Source organism: Amblyomma maculatum, chromosome 3, assembly GCF_055883805.1.
Source record: "Amblyomma maculatum isolate TAMU_Amacu chromosome 3, ASM5588380v1, whole genome shotgun sequence".
Classification (NCBI taxonomy): Eukaryota; Metazoa; Arthropoda; class Arachnida; order Ixodida; family Ixodidae; genus Amblyomma; species Amblyomma maculatum.
Window position 1 is genome coordinate 138,204,049 of NC_139346.1, and position 12,978 is coordinate 138,217,026.

Sequence of the window (12,978 nt, forward strand, 5' to 3'; positions counted from 1 at the left end):
CACGCAGGAAGGGGCACGTAGGCCCCGCAACTTCCACACTGCATGCCCGCCATGTTGCGGATGAAAAAACATAAGGAACAACCAAAACAACCAAAAAAGGATGCACGTCCGCCAACAACTTCGGCCCTGCTAGGGGTGACATTGTAAAACAAGCTGGGAGGACGTCCCCGCTCGCGCACTGCGAGGAGGTTTCTCTAACTGCGCGGAAACTACCCCGCGAGGAGAACGCGCACGTACGCGTGCTCTTGACATTACTGACAAGGCAGAGGCACACGGAATACACTGAAATATATCAATAAACTCTTCTAGAACACCGCATATGGTGAATTGTCATATTATGAAGATAGAAATGCTGCCACTTTTGTGACACGGCCCCCCACTTTCAGAATATTATAGAATAATATTCTAAACAAACAAAACGTGGCACGCAGGCCGATACAAAGCATGAACATGCACTATACAATAAGTAACACATAACAAAAATGAAGTTCAGGTAACATAGAGGAACATAACCATTAATCCATAATGCATGCAAAATCCTATGAACACTACAGTCGGCTAAGGTAGTCCGCCCCGACGTTCTGACTACCCTTAATGTGTTGCACGCGGAAACTATACTCCTGGAGGAGCAAGCTCCAGCGCAGAACTCGGCTGTTCAGTTGCCTACTCTTCTGTATATATGCTAGCGGCTGATGATCGGTCTGAACAAGAAATTCGACACCATATAGATAAGTCGAGAACTTTTGGACGCCCCAGACCAAAGCGAGACACTCTCGTTCAATCGTGCTGTAGGCGACCTCCCTAGCGAGCAACTTTCGGCTCGCATACGCGACAGGGTGCAGCGTTCCCTCGTATGGCTGCAGGAGCACAGCACCCAAGCTAGTGTCGGAAGCGTCGGTGCGCAGAACGAAGGACTCGTTGAAGTTCGGCAGCTGCAAAATAGGGGGATTGGATACACAATGCTTGAGCTTGCGGAAGGCTTCCTCATGTATGGGGTCCCACTTCACTGCATTACTTCCGCCCTTCCGGGTCAGCTGGGTGAGGGGTGCGCTTATCTCCGCATAGTTGGGTATAAACTCTCTGTAATAGCCGGTCAATCCCAAGAAAGCTCGCACCTGGCGCTTGGTCCTTGGTGGCTCGGCCGCTTGTATTTTATCCAGAGTTTTTCCCAGGGGTGCCAGCTTGCCTGCTCCGATTCGGTGACCGAGGAAATCAATTTCCGTCATCCCGAGTTCACACTTGCTCGGTCGCACTGTAAGCCCGGCCGCTTCGATTCTTGCAAATAGCTGTTGCAGTGTAGCAACGTGTTCCTCCCAGGTTGCGCTGGCGACGAGTACGTCGTCGTAGTAGTGCTCTACTCCGTGAATGCCGCCTACCACCTTGCGCATCAGTTTGGCGAAAACTGCGGGCGCTGTCTTGATGCCGAACGGCATGAAGCGGAACTGGTAGAGTCCGGACGTAGTGGAAAAAGCCGTTTTAGCCTTGTCGTCGTGAGACAGCGGGATCTGCCAATATCCCTTCACGAAGTCCACCTTTGAAAAATATCTCTTGTCTCCCTCTGTGGCAAAAACAGCATCGGCTCTGGGCATGGGCTCCGAGTCTCCGATCAGAACATCATTCAGCCTCCGAAAGTCGATACAAAGGCGATTACTTCCATCCGGCTTTTTCACCAGAAGTACGGGAGAGTTATATGGGGAGACTGACTTTTCAACAATTCCCAGCCTCTCCATTTCTTGCACTTCGCTCTCGATACCTTGCCGTGTTGCGAACGGTAGAGGATACTGTTTAACGTGAACGGGTGCGGTTGTCGTGAGCGGTAGATTGCATTCCATCCATTCTGTTTTGCCAGGGACATTGGAAAAAAATAGCTGCGTGCCTCTCCATCGTGGATAAAAGGAGCTGTTTCTTCGCGGCATCGAGGTGCGGCGATAGCTTCACATCTGCTACTCCCTCCGTTTTTTCAAACTCTGGAACAGGCAGCTTACTGTCCTCCTCAGTTTCAGTCATGCTGCTGATCACCAGGCACTGTCTGTTGGCGGGTGCGTCTCCCCTCTCTTCGTATCTTTTCAGCATGTTTGCGTGAAAAATCTTTGACCCGCTTGCCGTGTCGATGACGTAATCGGCGTCCCCTTTCCTGGCGGTGACCTCGAATGGGCCCTTCCATTGCAGCAACAGCTTGTTGCTATCAGTTGGCAGCAGAACTAACACCTTGTGACCAAGTTCGAAGTTTCGGTCCTTCGCCTTGCGGTCATAGAACTTCCTGTAACGGGTTCCTGCCTTTTCAAGTTCTTCATGCGCCAAACGACATGTTTCTTCCAATCTGTTTCTGAGATCGAGTACGTGCTCGTAAGTGGTCTTTGCCTCTTCATCTAAGCTCTCGTTCGTCCACACCTCCTTTAGGATGGCCAATGGTCCACGCACGTGTCGACCGTACAGGAGCTCAAACGGCGAAAAACCGAGGCTGGATTGGGGAACCTCCCGGTAGGCAAAAAGAAGAGGGGCTAGGTACCGATCCCAGTCTTTCGGCTTCTCGGCGCACATTCGCTTCAGCATTAGCTTCAACGTGCCGTTGAATTTCTCCACCAGCCCGTTAGCCATGGGATGGTATGGAGTGGTGTGCAGCTGACGAATGGAGAGCAATCGTGCCACTTCCTTCATCAATTCTGAGGTGAAGTTTGTGCCACGATCGCTGAGTACCTCGTGAGGGACACCGAATCGCGAAAACATCGCCACCAGAGCTTCGGCAACACGCTCAGATTCTATGCTTGGCAAGGCTACTGCATCCGGGTAACGTGTGGCATAGTCAATCAGTGTCAAGATGTACCTGTTGCCCTGTTTAGACGGGGGGTAGATTGGCCCGACGATATCAATGGCCACCCGTTTGAAGGGGGTGTCAATGACTGGTGTCTTCCCAAGGGGCACGCGTGGCACTCTCCCCTTCGGCGTGGTACGCTGACAGATATCGCATGATGCCACAAATCTCTTAACATCCGCCGTGATGCCAGGCCAGAAAAACTCTTCTAAAATCCGCTCTTTTGTTTTCTGAGCACCCAGATGTCCTGCCATTACGCTGTCATGCGCCATCTTCAGTACCGTTTCTCGGTGTCGTTCGGGAACGACTAGCTGTCGCACCTGCCGTCCGTCCTTCTCTGTGTAGCATCGGTACAAAAGGCCGCCTTCCTTCTTGAACAAGATGCCGCTCTCCCCATCTCGACACTTTAAATTCTTGCCAATTTGTGTGAAGCATGAGCGCAATGATTGATCCTTCTCTTGATCGGCCGCATAGCTTTCTCCATCCCCTAATTGCCTTTCCGCGTCCGGAGTGCAAAGTTTCTGGAACTTCTGAGGCCTCTTTGCGGCCTGAGCACGAGTCACTACGGCAGCGGTGGTTTCAACGACCAGATCCGTTTCAATAGTAGTATTTTCGACTATTTCAACGGGATCATCAGGAGCCCTGGCACCCTCTATATTACCCAGGATCAGGTCATATATTGGATCTTGCATGCACAGTGCTACAAGATTTCCGCTGTAATAAGGGGTCTGGACCTGCACCTGCGCTTCGGGGAGCATCTTCACTGTTCCGTCGACGAGGTATACGGGATTACTCGTCCCCGTTAGCTGGTCCTCCGCTACCAAATCTCTCCGGATAATCACGGTGTTGCAACCGGTGTCACGCAACACAGTGATTGTTTTCCCGTCCAAACTTCCCGCAACCACGGGCAGCCCTTCTACTAAAAACTTCCGCCGCGCCGTTCGCACCGCGCTGACAACGGGAATACGGCTACCATTCTTCAGTTGAACGTATCCCTCGCAAATGTTTTCTTCTACTTCCCTCGGAGGGGAATACAAACAGGCTGCCTGGGTTTTGTCAGGCGCCCCTTGCCGACACACATTCGCTCTATGCCCTCTTCGGCCACATTTGAAGCAGTGGGGGACATGGTTGGCGGAGTCGCTGCTCCGGCAGTGCGCGGCATTGTGTCCCGCCCGGCCGCACAGATAACATCTCAACGCTCCCCTCTCGACGGCCTTCTTTTCGGCGCCTCCTGCTTTGTTCGCTTCCTCCCGGCTTTCTTTCCTTCCCCTCGCTAGATTGACACCGCCTTGCGCGTCCAGGAATTGATCAGCGAGGTTGATCATGTCTTGTAATTTTTCTGCGTTCCGTTCTTTTAAGTACAACGACATGCTGGCGTGACAACTGCTCAGAAATTGCTCTTTAATGAATAGCTCACGCAGCGACTTGTACTCTAGGGGGATTTCGGACAGCTCCACCCAGCGGTCTAAGTAATGGCTTAGACGCGCTGCATATTGTGCGGCTGTCTCGCCGTCGGCTGGTTTGCCACCCCGGAATTTCTCACGGAAGCCCTCGACCGTAAATCTGAAACGCTTCAAGAGCGCCGCCTTCACCTTCTTGTAATCGGAGGCGTCTTCCGGCGTGAGTCGCCCGAAAACGTTCAACGCCTCACCGCTTAGGCATGTGCTTAATGCCGTCGCCCATTGATCTTCAGGCCACTTCTGGCTACGGGCTATGCCCTCAAACCGCCTGATGTAAGCATCTAGGTCGTCCTTCTTCTCGTCAAATGAAACAAGCAACCTGCTGGGGTTAAGGCGGAAACTGGGTTCCGCTACCACGTCGCGACCATCAGCTCTAACTACGGACTCATCTCCCGCCTGTCGCAGCTCTAACCTTAGCTGAAGAAGCCTGGCTTCGAGTTCACCAGCCTCTTTTGCTGCCGCGCGTTCCTGTTCCGCGGTTTGTCTAGCGAGAGACCTTTCCTCCCTCTGCCTAGCTTGCTCATCCTCTATCCATTTTCTCAGTTCCACTCCTGAGAGACCTAACTGTCCACCTATGGATACTAATTTCTCTAGATCCATGTCACAAGTGCATAAAAACTACCAAAAAACCGAAAACTATCTATCAGCAATGCACACTTCTCAAATGTCACCCTTCGAGATCACTTCATGGTTCGAGGCTCGGTCTCCTTCCACAACGCTTACTTGTTACGTCAAAGTCCTGTCGCGGACGCCAGAATTTGTCACGGCTCCGGAAGGGGTGCGAGACACCTTCTCGAACCGAGGCAAAGGTAGTTGGAACTTTGACGCCCAGCGTTAGCCGGTTACGTTCAGCGTTGTGAATGAGAACAGAGCCACGAAGTCAATGATGGAAAAACAACTATATATTCTTAGTATTATACACAGGATGATACGACGCAAGCATTTACAGGCATTTAAAACAACACAGCTAAGGTAGCGTACATGAGAAAACTAGCAATTAGAAATACATCAGTCAAAATTCTCACTATCAGGATACATGCAAATTGAACACAGATGTTTAAAACAAGGTAAGACGAGCGTAGAAAAAAGTTCAGAAGAAACTAGGAAACGGGCATATTGTCCGACGAGCGCGGCGGCACTCCACTCACAAAGACGACGCAGATGGGGAGCTCTCGAAGGCGATGGTCCTTCCGGAGCCCTGGGGCGAAGTCTTCGTGGTGCGATGCGGCGGCGGTTCGGGGAGCCCGGAGTGCTTGGAGGCGAGAGGCGCACTGCCGGAGCCGTGACAAATTTTGTGGCAGCATTTCTATCTTCATAATATGACAATTCACCATATTATGAAGATAGAAATGCTGCCACTTTTGTGACACTTGTCAATCAGATCAATAATGCTTTCCCGAAATTATTTGGGGGGAACACCCATTTAGTTAATACTTAGGATAAGCTGTGGCAACTTGGTCTTTGGAGAAGGTCATTCAGGTCAATAAAAGTGGGTTCTCTTGTGTCCGCCCAGACCAGATTCAAGTGGCACAGTTCTAGTTGGTGCTGAGACGGTTTGCATGAGAATGAATGTGTTTTTTTTGTAAATTTGTAAATAGTACCTACGTAAAATAGCCGAAATGAATTCACCTCTAATTAATTCCTTTATTCCCTTTAAATATTATTTATCTCTTAACGATATAACTTAAACACTCCACTCCATATAAAAAATGGATGTATGAAAAGGTGATATATGTTTATTTTACAATGTATGAATGACATTACTTAACATAATTGAGGAGGACAAGCCATTTCACATATTTAAAGCCTTCCTGTGAATAATAGTGCATCATCGCTAAATTTGTTCCTTTTATTTCTAACAGACTTCGTCTTTGCATCCAAATTAAAGTGTTAGAGACGATGACAGCCACACGCACCGTATAGTTGAGGTTACTTCAATGTTACTTTCATCAAATAGCAGTACTTCACCCCCTTCAATTTGCCTATTTTGGCAAGAACAGTTTCCCGTTTTTTATTTTTGTTTATTTTAAGCAATTAGCTTTTAACTAGTTTATTAAAGGTTTTGGAAATTCATTTCCAGATGTCATAACTTTACAGTTTTGCCCGCAGTATGCGTATTTACATCATCGGCAAAGCGGCAAAGACAATGATATTGTCACGGACGACAAGGCAGAAGAAGCGGGCAGTGGCGCGGGCAGGAGAGCTCGCGCTAGGCCCGCGAACATTCATTAAACGTCATCAACCATCGTCATCGGTCCTGTTCTGTCTCCTGTCTTCATCGGCTTGCCGCTTCGTAACATTTGGCTGGAGGTGCGGCGTACGACATCCCCATCCTCGCCTTGGAGCATCGACGCCATCTTCAAGCCGGGACCATCACCGAGGGCCCAGGGACATAGCCGAGCAGCTTCGCCCCAGCCCTTCAAGCCCAGACCTGAACAACTACCACCGCCCAGCCCCCAGCCCGGACCTGAAGACAAGGAGAACAGACATACCAATCAGAGCCGAGACGAAGGACCCGAAAGATCCGAATGACCCGAAGGAACCGATGGACACGAACACGCAATCCCCGCCCAAGTTGCCCGACGTGACCTCGAGCCATCGGTCCCATGGACTCTTGTGACGGATGGTTGACAGCTCCAGGGCAGGCGGATCACCCACGCATCAGACATCGTACCGGCAAGCCGTTCTGTTCTTCCTTCTTCCTCTCCTTCTTCAAGCATCCAGACACGCCCATCATCATGTCATCAAATCATCAACATCGCTAAACTTCCTCATCCACGATCAAAAAGATCGCTCGGTGGCCCCGGGTCATGTTACGGACGACAAGGAAGAAGAAGCGGGCAGTGGCGCGGGCAGGAGAGCTCGCGCTAGGCCCGCGAACATTCATTAAACGTCATCTACCATCGTCATCGGTCATGTTCTGTCTCCTGTCTTCATCGGCTTGCCGCCTCGTAACAATATGTTCTGAAAAGGAAACTGAAAATAAATATTTTGTGTATAGCAGAAATAAAAGGAATCCAAGAATGCTGCCATGTAGAACGCCGGAACTTATCACTTCGGTAACTGATAAAACATTGGTATGAAAGACAAAGTGTTTGCGATGGTTCACGTAGAACTGCATTAAGGAGAGGCGCAGACAGGATCGACCCCCTGTCTTCCTGCGGCTGACTCGACGGCTCATCACGGACCTCTGACCTAAACCGTTTTGTAGTGACCTGAACTTACCGGAACCCCTTCTACTTACTATTCCTCTCTCTTTTCCCGTTCCTCGCCCTCTTTTTCGACTTTGCCTTTTATCGACTCATCGTCTAGAGGGGAGTCCTATAGCGACACGCTTAACCGTTAGCAGCCGCGTGCCGAAGAGGAAGCAGAATCGGCAGGAGCTCTACAGAACATTCCTAGTTATTCGCCTCGGCCGGACGCGGGGCCAAAACCACTCCGCCAGACCTCTTCAAGTAATGTGGATGCGGTAGCCCCTTCCCAGTGACCTTCAAAACTGCGTTCATTTCTACTATGAAAAAACAAAAACAAAAGAGAAACCTGTCTTTAATAGGCTAATCAGAAGTTTCTTTGCGGAAGACTGCTTGCTAATATATTGTTGCGGTTTTTCTACTGTCTAACCCTCATCGCACTCCATCCTAGTGGTTCGACATTGTTCAGTGCCGTAGAGTGATGTCTACGCCCTCTGTAAAGTCAGAACTAATCCTATAAAGCGATATATAAATCTTCTACTTTACCTCTTGTTGCTAGCTTACTGACATGCTACATTCCTTGTAGTTTCCTTCGTTTACTCTTGAAATCCCGGATATTTCTATATATCACGACACCTTGGTGACTGCATTCCACCAAGCCAAGTACATTCACACCCTGCATGCTGCACTGAAAATGCGACATGTGATTTATATTTAGGCTGTTCCTACAGCGTCACCCAAATAAATGTCCGTCTTTGTCATTTTCGGACCAAAGTATTCTTGATGCACAAAATATCTTGCAGTGCAAGATTAGGAAGGCAATCCCCCTTCCCCTTGTTGTGTCCGAGCTAATTTATTGCTCAGAAGGCGTCGGTGTATCTGCGTTCGCTCCACGGGCATCTCAGCAAGCTTCGTCTGCAGATGTTCACCCGGTCGGCACGCACGCCTCAACAGCCGCTGTCCTCACCCATGGCCATTTCGAAGCGCCGATTTGGTCGCTTTGTGAAGAAACGGCCTGACTTCCCAAGAAGAGTCTGGCCTGTTAATGACCTACAGAGGGGCGGCGGCGGAGCAAGCGGCCGTCGTCGGAGCCGCGCGGTGTCGGGTTACGGTACTCGACAGTGGACAATAGTGGAGGGAGAAGCCATCGTCGGCTTCGCGCGAGCTCTGGCCTGCTGGCTGAAGTGTTTGCCGCTGAGGGGGGAAACCCACAAGGCGCCGGACCGAACAGACAAAAACAGAGGCAAGCCGTGAGGATGGAACGATGGGGGGTCGCTTGTGAACTGGCGATGTGTTTGTTAAAGTGTAGTGGCATACGAGCAAGAATGTGCGGGGCGGGGCTCAGTGATGCAGTGCGCAAACTGTCACCTCGCGCTTTGCGATTGGCCCGTGCCAAAGATGAACTAATTCCCTGACTAGGGATCTAGGGAGACCCAAGAGAAGAAAACCTGGTGTCCGACATCGGGAGAGGGCTTCCTTCGGAAATCTCCAAAGTGTACACATGTAAATAAACTACTTGTACTCAGCTCAAATGAAAGCTCCACGTCTCCGCGGTTCCTCGACGCCTCGCCGGTCAACGCTACCCTCGGCTCCGGTCCTGTGCGTCCGGCGTCGCGACAACTGATTGGCAGCGTGGTGGGATCGAACCTGACTGACTGATGGAGAACAGCACACCGAGATCACGGAGACTGGCAGTTGCGGACTGGTGAGTGCTGGCATTGCTTTTGAGTTCCCAGGGTAATAAGATAGAGGTGTAATCTTATTTCTGGGGAGGCCAGCCGCAGAAGCGTAAATTAAAGTACTTCTGGGTGGAGGCCAGGGCATAGTCACACTGCTGTCATGGATTTGAAAAAACTGCTCAAGTCTCAACTCGTGAGTCTGGGAGAGGAGCTAGGCATCAAGGTTGGCCCTGAAATGACAAAGAATGAGGTCATGGTGGCAATAGAAAGTTCGGATGCCGAGAGTAAGCAAGTAGAAGAGACATGGTTGGAGATTCAGAGAGCCCAGGCGGAAGAGAAAAAGCAATTAGAGCTTGAAGTAGAGAAACTCCGCCTGCAAGTTGAACTCAGAAAGACGAGCGTTGTTCAAGGAGTAGAGGTAGCGGTCCGACAAGATCTTTATGATCTATCCAAGTTATTGCAACCATTCAAGGTTGGGCAGGACATAGGCCTCTATCTTGTGAACTTCGAGAGAACGTGCGAAAAGGCACAGTTTGGTCGCAGCTCTTGGCCGCGGCGTTTGTTAAGTTTGTTGCCTTGCGAGGCAGCGGAATTAATTGCTCGACTCTCTGCAGAGGACTCTGACGACTACGATAAAGTTAAGGAGAGCCTTCTCAAGAAATTTCGTCTGTCGTCAGAGGCTTTCAGACAGAGATTTCGGAGCATTACAAAAAGGCAAGGTGCTAGCCATGCAGAGTTTGCCTATGAGTTGAAGGCAAACCTAACGGAATGGATGGTAGGCGCCAAAGCCAATAATGAGTAACTCAATGCCTTAGAAATCATTGCTATCGAGCAATTTCTTTCTAAACTTCCAGAGGCGATGAGAATTTGGATTCAGGACAAGGCGACTGTCAGCTCGGTGCAGGCAGCGGCAGAACTTGCGGACGAATACGTCTCCCGCCGAGGGGTGCGAGAGGAGCTTTCTCCCGCTATGCCGACTGATAAGGGAAATAGCGTGACAGGGTCAGGACTGAAAAAGCGCCAGTGGAGTTCAGGATCTAAGCTGGGAAATGTGACAACGGACACTATGAAAACGCTTAGTGTTGAAAAGTCAGAAAGTGAGCCTGAAAAAAAAAGGGGCGCAGGATCGGTTACAGAGGAAGATTTTTGAAGCTCGCAAACCACCTGTCTGCTATAACTGCCAAGAATCTGGGCACATTGCAGCGGGATGTCGAAAACCGAAAGTTACTTTCGCATACACTTGCTATTCGGTGACGGATGAGGAACTACTCAATCCTTATTTGTTTGATTTGACTGTCAACGGGAAAAAATGCCAAGTGCTCAGGGACAGTGGGGCAACAATTGACCTTGTACATCCTGATTACGTGAAAGAAAAGCAGTTCAGCGGGAAATTTGCGTGGATAAAGCCGATTCTGGAGGAATTTAGTGTTTGCCTTCCAGTAGCGGAAGTCGTAATCACTGGACCTTTCGGTGAAGTTCGTACTGAGGCTGCAGTTTCAAACAAGCTGCCACCGAAGTACCCCTTCTTGTTTTCTGACCGAACGGACAAGCTTCTGAGAGCTGAAGAGAAAAGCTTGACAGAGGGAGTCGTTCAGGCGCTCACAAGAGCTGAGGCGCGTTCCCTTGCTGCCAAGCTAGAGAGGAATGAGGCTGACTCAGGGCAGGAGGAGAGAGATGTTGAGGGTGCACAGTCTCCGACATCGCAGAAGAGCGATGAACAAGGGAGGAGTGAGGGGGTGCCAAACAGGAAGTTCAATGAAATGAAAAACAAGCAGGCCCCATCACACTTCGATGAGAGAGAAACGGGAGACAATTCAGACAATACAGGACAATCGGAATGTGAGGGAAGCGATTGTAAGGGGTTGTCTGTGCTTCCGTCGATAGTGTCGCTAGATCGAGGACTCGGAAAGGTGAACAGAGAAACGCTCATTAAGGAGCAGCAAGATGCCGAAAGTCTAAAAGATGTGTTCGATGCAGCCAACATGGAAGAGGCACAGACTAGTGCGGAACGTTACTACGAACGAAATGCAAAGTTGCAGTCGTATCAAGAAGGCGATCAAGTCCTTGTCCTGCGCCCATCGCGAGCGAATAAGCTCAAAGATCAATGGGAAGGGCCGTTCCGAGTGGTGAAAAAGCTTTCAGAGACGAACTACGAAAACGAGCGGAAGCGAAGGCGCCTAGATGTCACGATCTATCACCACCACCTCAAGAAGCGATATGAGGGCGAGATTCAGGCAGTCAGCATGGCTTTTAACGTCCGTGAGGAATTAACCACCGAGATTCCTCAGCTTGGCAGCTCTAAAGAAGAGAGGAGACCTATAGCGCATGCGAAAAAGAAAGTGGTTGCCTGGTTTGGGCAGCCCAAAAATTGGCATGCTACCTCTACGGAACGCCGTTTGTCTTTGTGACGGACCACTGCCCACTAACATGGCTCTCACAGATGTCGGGGAAAAATTCTCGACTATTGAGAGGGAGCATTGCGCTCCACGATTTCAGCTTTAGTGTGCGGTACCAAAAGGGAAAGCAAATGCTAACGTCTATGGCTTGAGCCGTGCATAATGCTCTTTTTACCGCATCAGTGAACGAGGCAGGTACAAATGTATCCTGCACTATTCTAATAAGTGTTTAAGTTAGGTATTGCTGCACTGAATGTTTCTTGGGAGTTTTCATAAGTGAGCGCTTTTGTGAACCGAAGAGAGGGAGTGAGATAGGAAACAGAATCGCAGTAGTGTGACAGGGTCCGCAAATATGATACTGGGCAGAGATTTTTGTTTATCATGCAATACCCTGGGAGCTTAAGAGCTTTTGCTAGCGCTTGCTTGGTTTGTGGCGCCAGTCTTTGCGATTTAGGAGTGGCCCAACCACCGTACGAAGAAGCTGATCTCTAACGTCGAGCAGCGGAAACTCCTCGCCGTCCGAGATCTTCCCGTCGGCGTAGGAGCTGTTCTGTCCGAGCTAATTATTGCTCAGAAGGCGTCAGTGTGTCTGCGTTCGCTCCACGGGCATCTCAGCAAGCTTCGTATGCAGATGTCCACCCGGTCGGCACGCACGCCTCAACAGCCGCTGTCCTCACCAGTGGACATTTCGAAGTGCCGATTTGGTCGCTTTGTGAAGAAACGGCCTGACTTCCCAAGAAGAGTCTGGCCTGTTAATGACCTACAGAGGGGCGGCGGCGGAGCAAGCGACCGTCGTCGGAGCCGCGCGGTGTCGGGTTACGGTACTCGACAGTGGACAAAAGCGGAGGGAGAAGCCATCGTCGGCTTCGCGCGAGCTCTGGCCTGCTGGCTGAAGTGTTTGCCGCTGAGGGGGAGACCCACAAGGCGCCGGACCGAAAAGACAAAAACAGAGGCAAGCCGTGAGGATGGAACGATGGGGGGTCGCTTGTGAACTGGCGATGTGTTTGTTAAAGTGTAGTGGCACACGTGCAAGAATGTGCGGGGCGAGGCTCAGTGATGCAGTGCGCAAACTGTCACCTCGCGCTTTGCGATTGGCCCGTGAAAAAGATGAATTAATTCCCTGCCTAGGGATCTAGGGAGACCAAAGAGAAGAAAACCTGGTGTCCGACATCGGGAGAGGGCTTCCTTCTGAAATCTCCAAAGTGTACACATGTAAATAAACTACTTGAACTCAGCTCTAATGAAAGCTCCACGTCTCCGCGGTTCCTCGACGCCTCGCCGGTTAACGCTACCCTCGGCTCCGGTCCTGTGCGTCCGGCGTCGCGACACCCTCTAAAGGCGTTATTTCATATATTCCCCCTGCCTTGCATGTGTATACCATTGCTTCCCAACTTTGTAGCTTTCACTTTAGGGCTGTATTCTCTCACAACAGTGTACAAC

General features: G+C 50.4%; 1 protein-coding gene across 1 annotated transcript; it reads right to left on the reverse strand.

Moving 5' to 3' along the window:
* Window positions 1-1,785: 1,785 nt before the first annotated feature.
* On the reverse strand, window positions 1,786-5,233 carry LOC146196182 (uncharacterized). Its single transcript, XM_084596944.1, has one exon. It carries the CDS (start codon window positions 4,870-4,872, stop codon window positions 1,786-1,788), a length of 3,087 nt encoding a protein of 1,028 aa, XP_084453070.1. The 5' UTR covers window positions 4,873-5,233.
* Between the last annotated feature and the right edge of the window lie 7,745 nt (window positions 5,234-12,978).

Excerpts from the sequence above, each read along its gene's own strand:
- LOC146196182 (XM_084596944.1), bottom strand. The coding sequence starts at position 4,872 with ATGGATCTAGAGAAATTAGTATCCATAGGTGGACAGTTAGGTCTCTCA.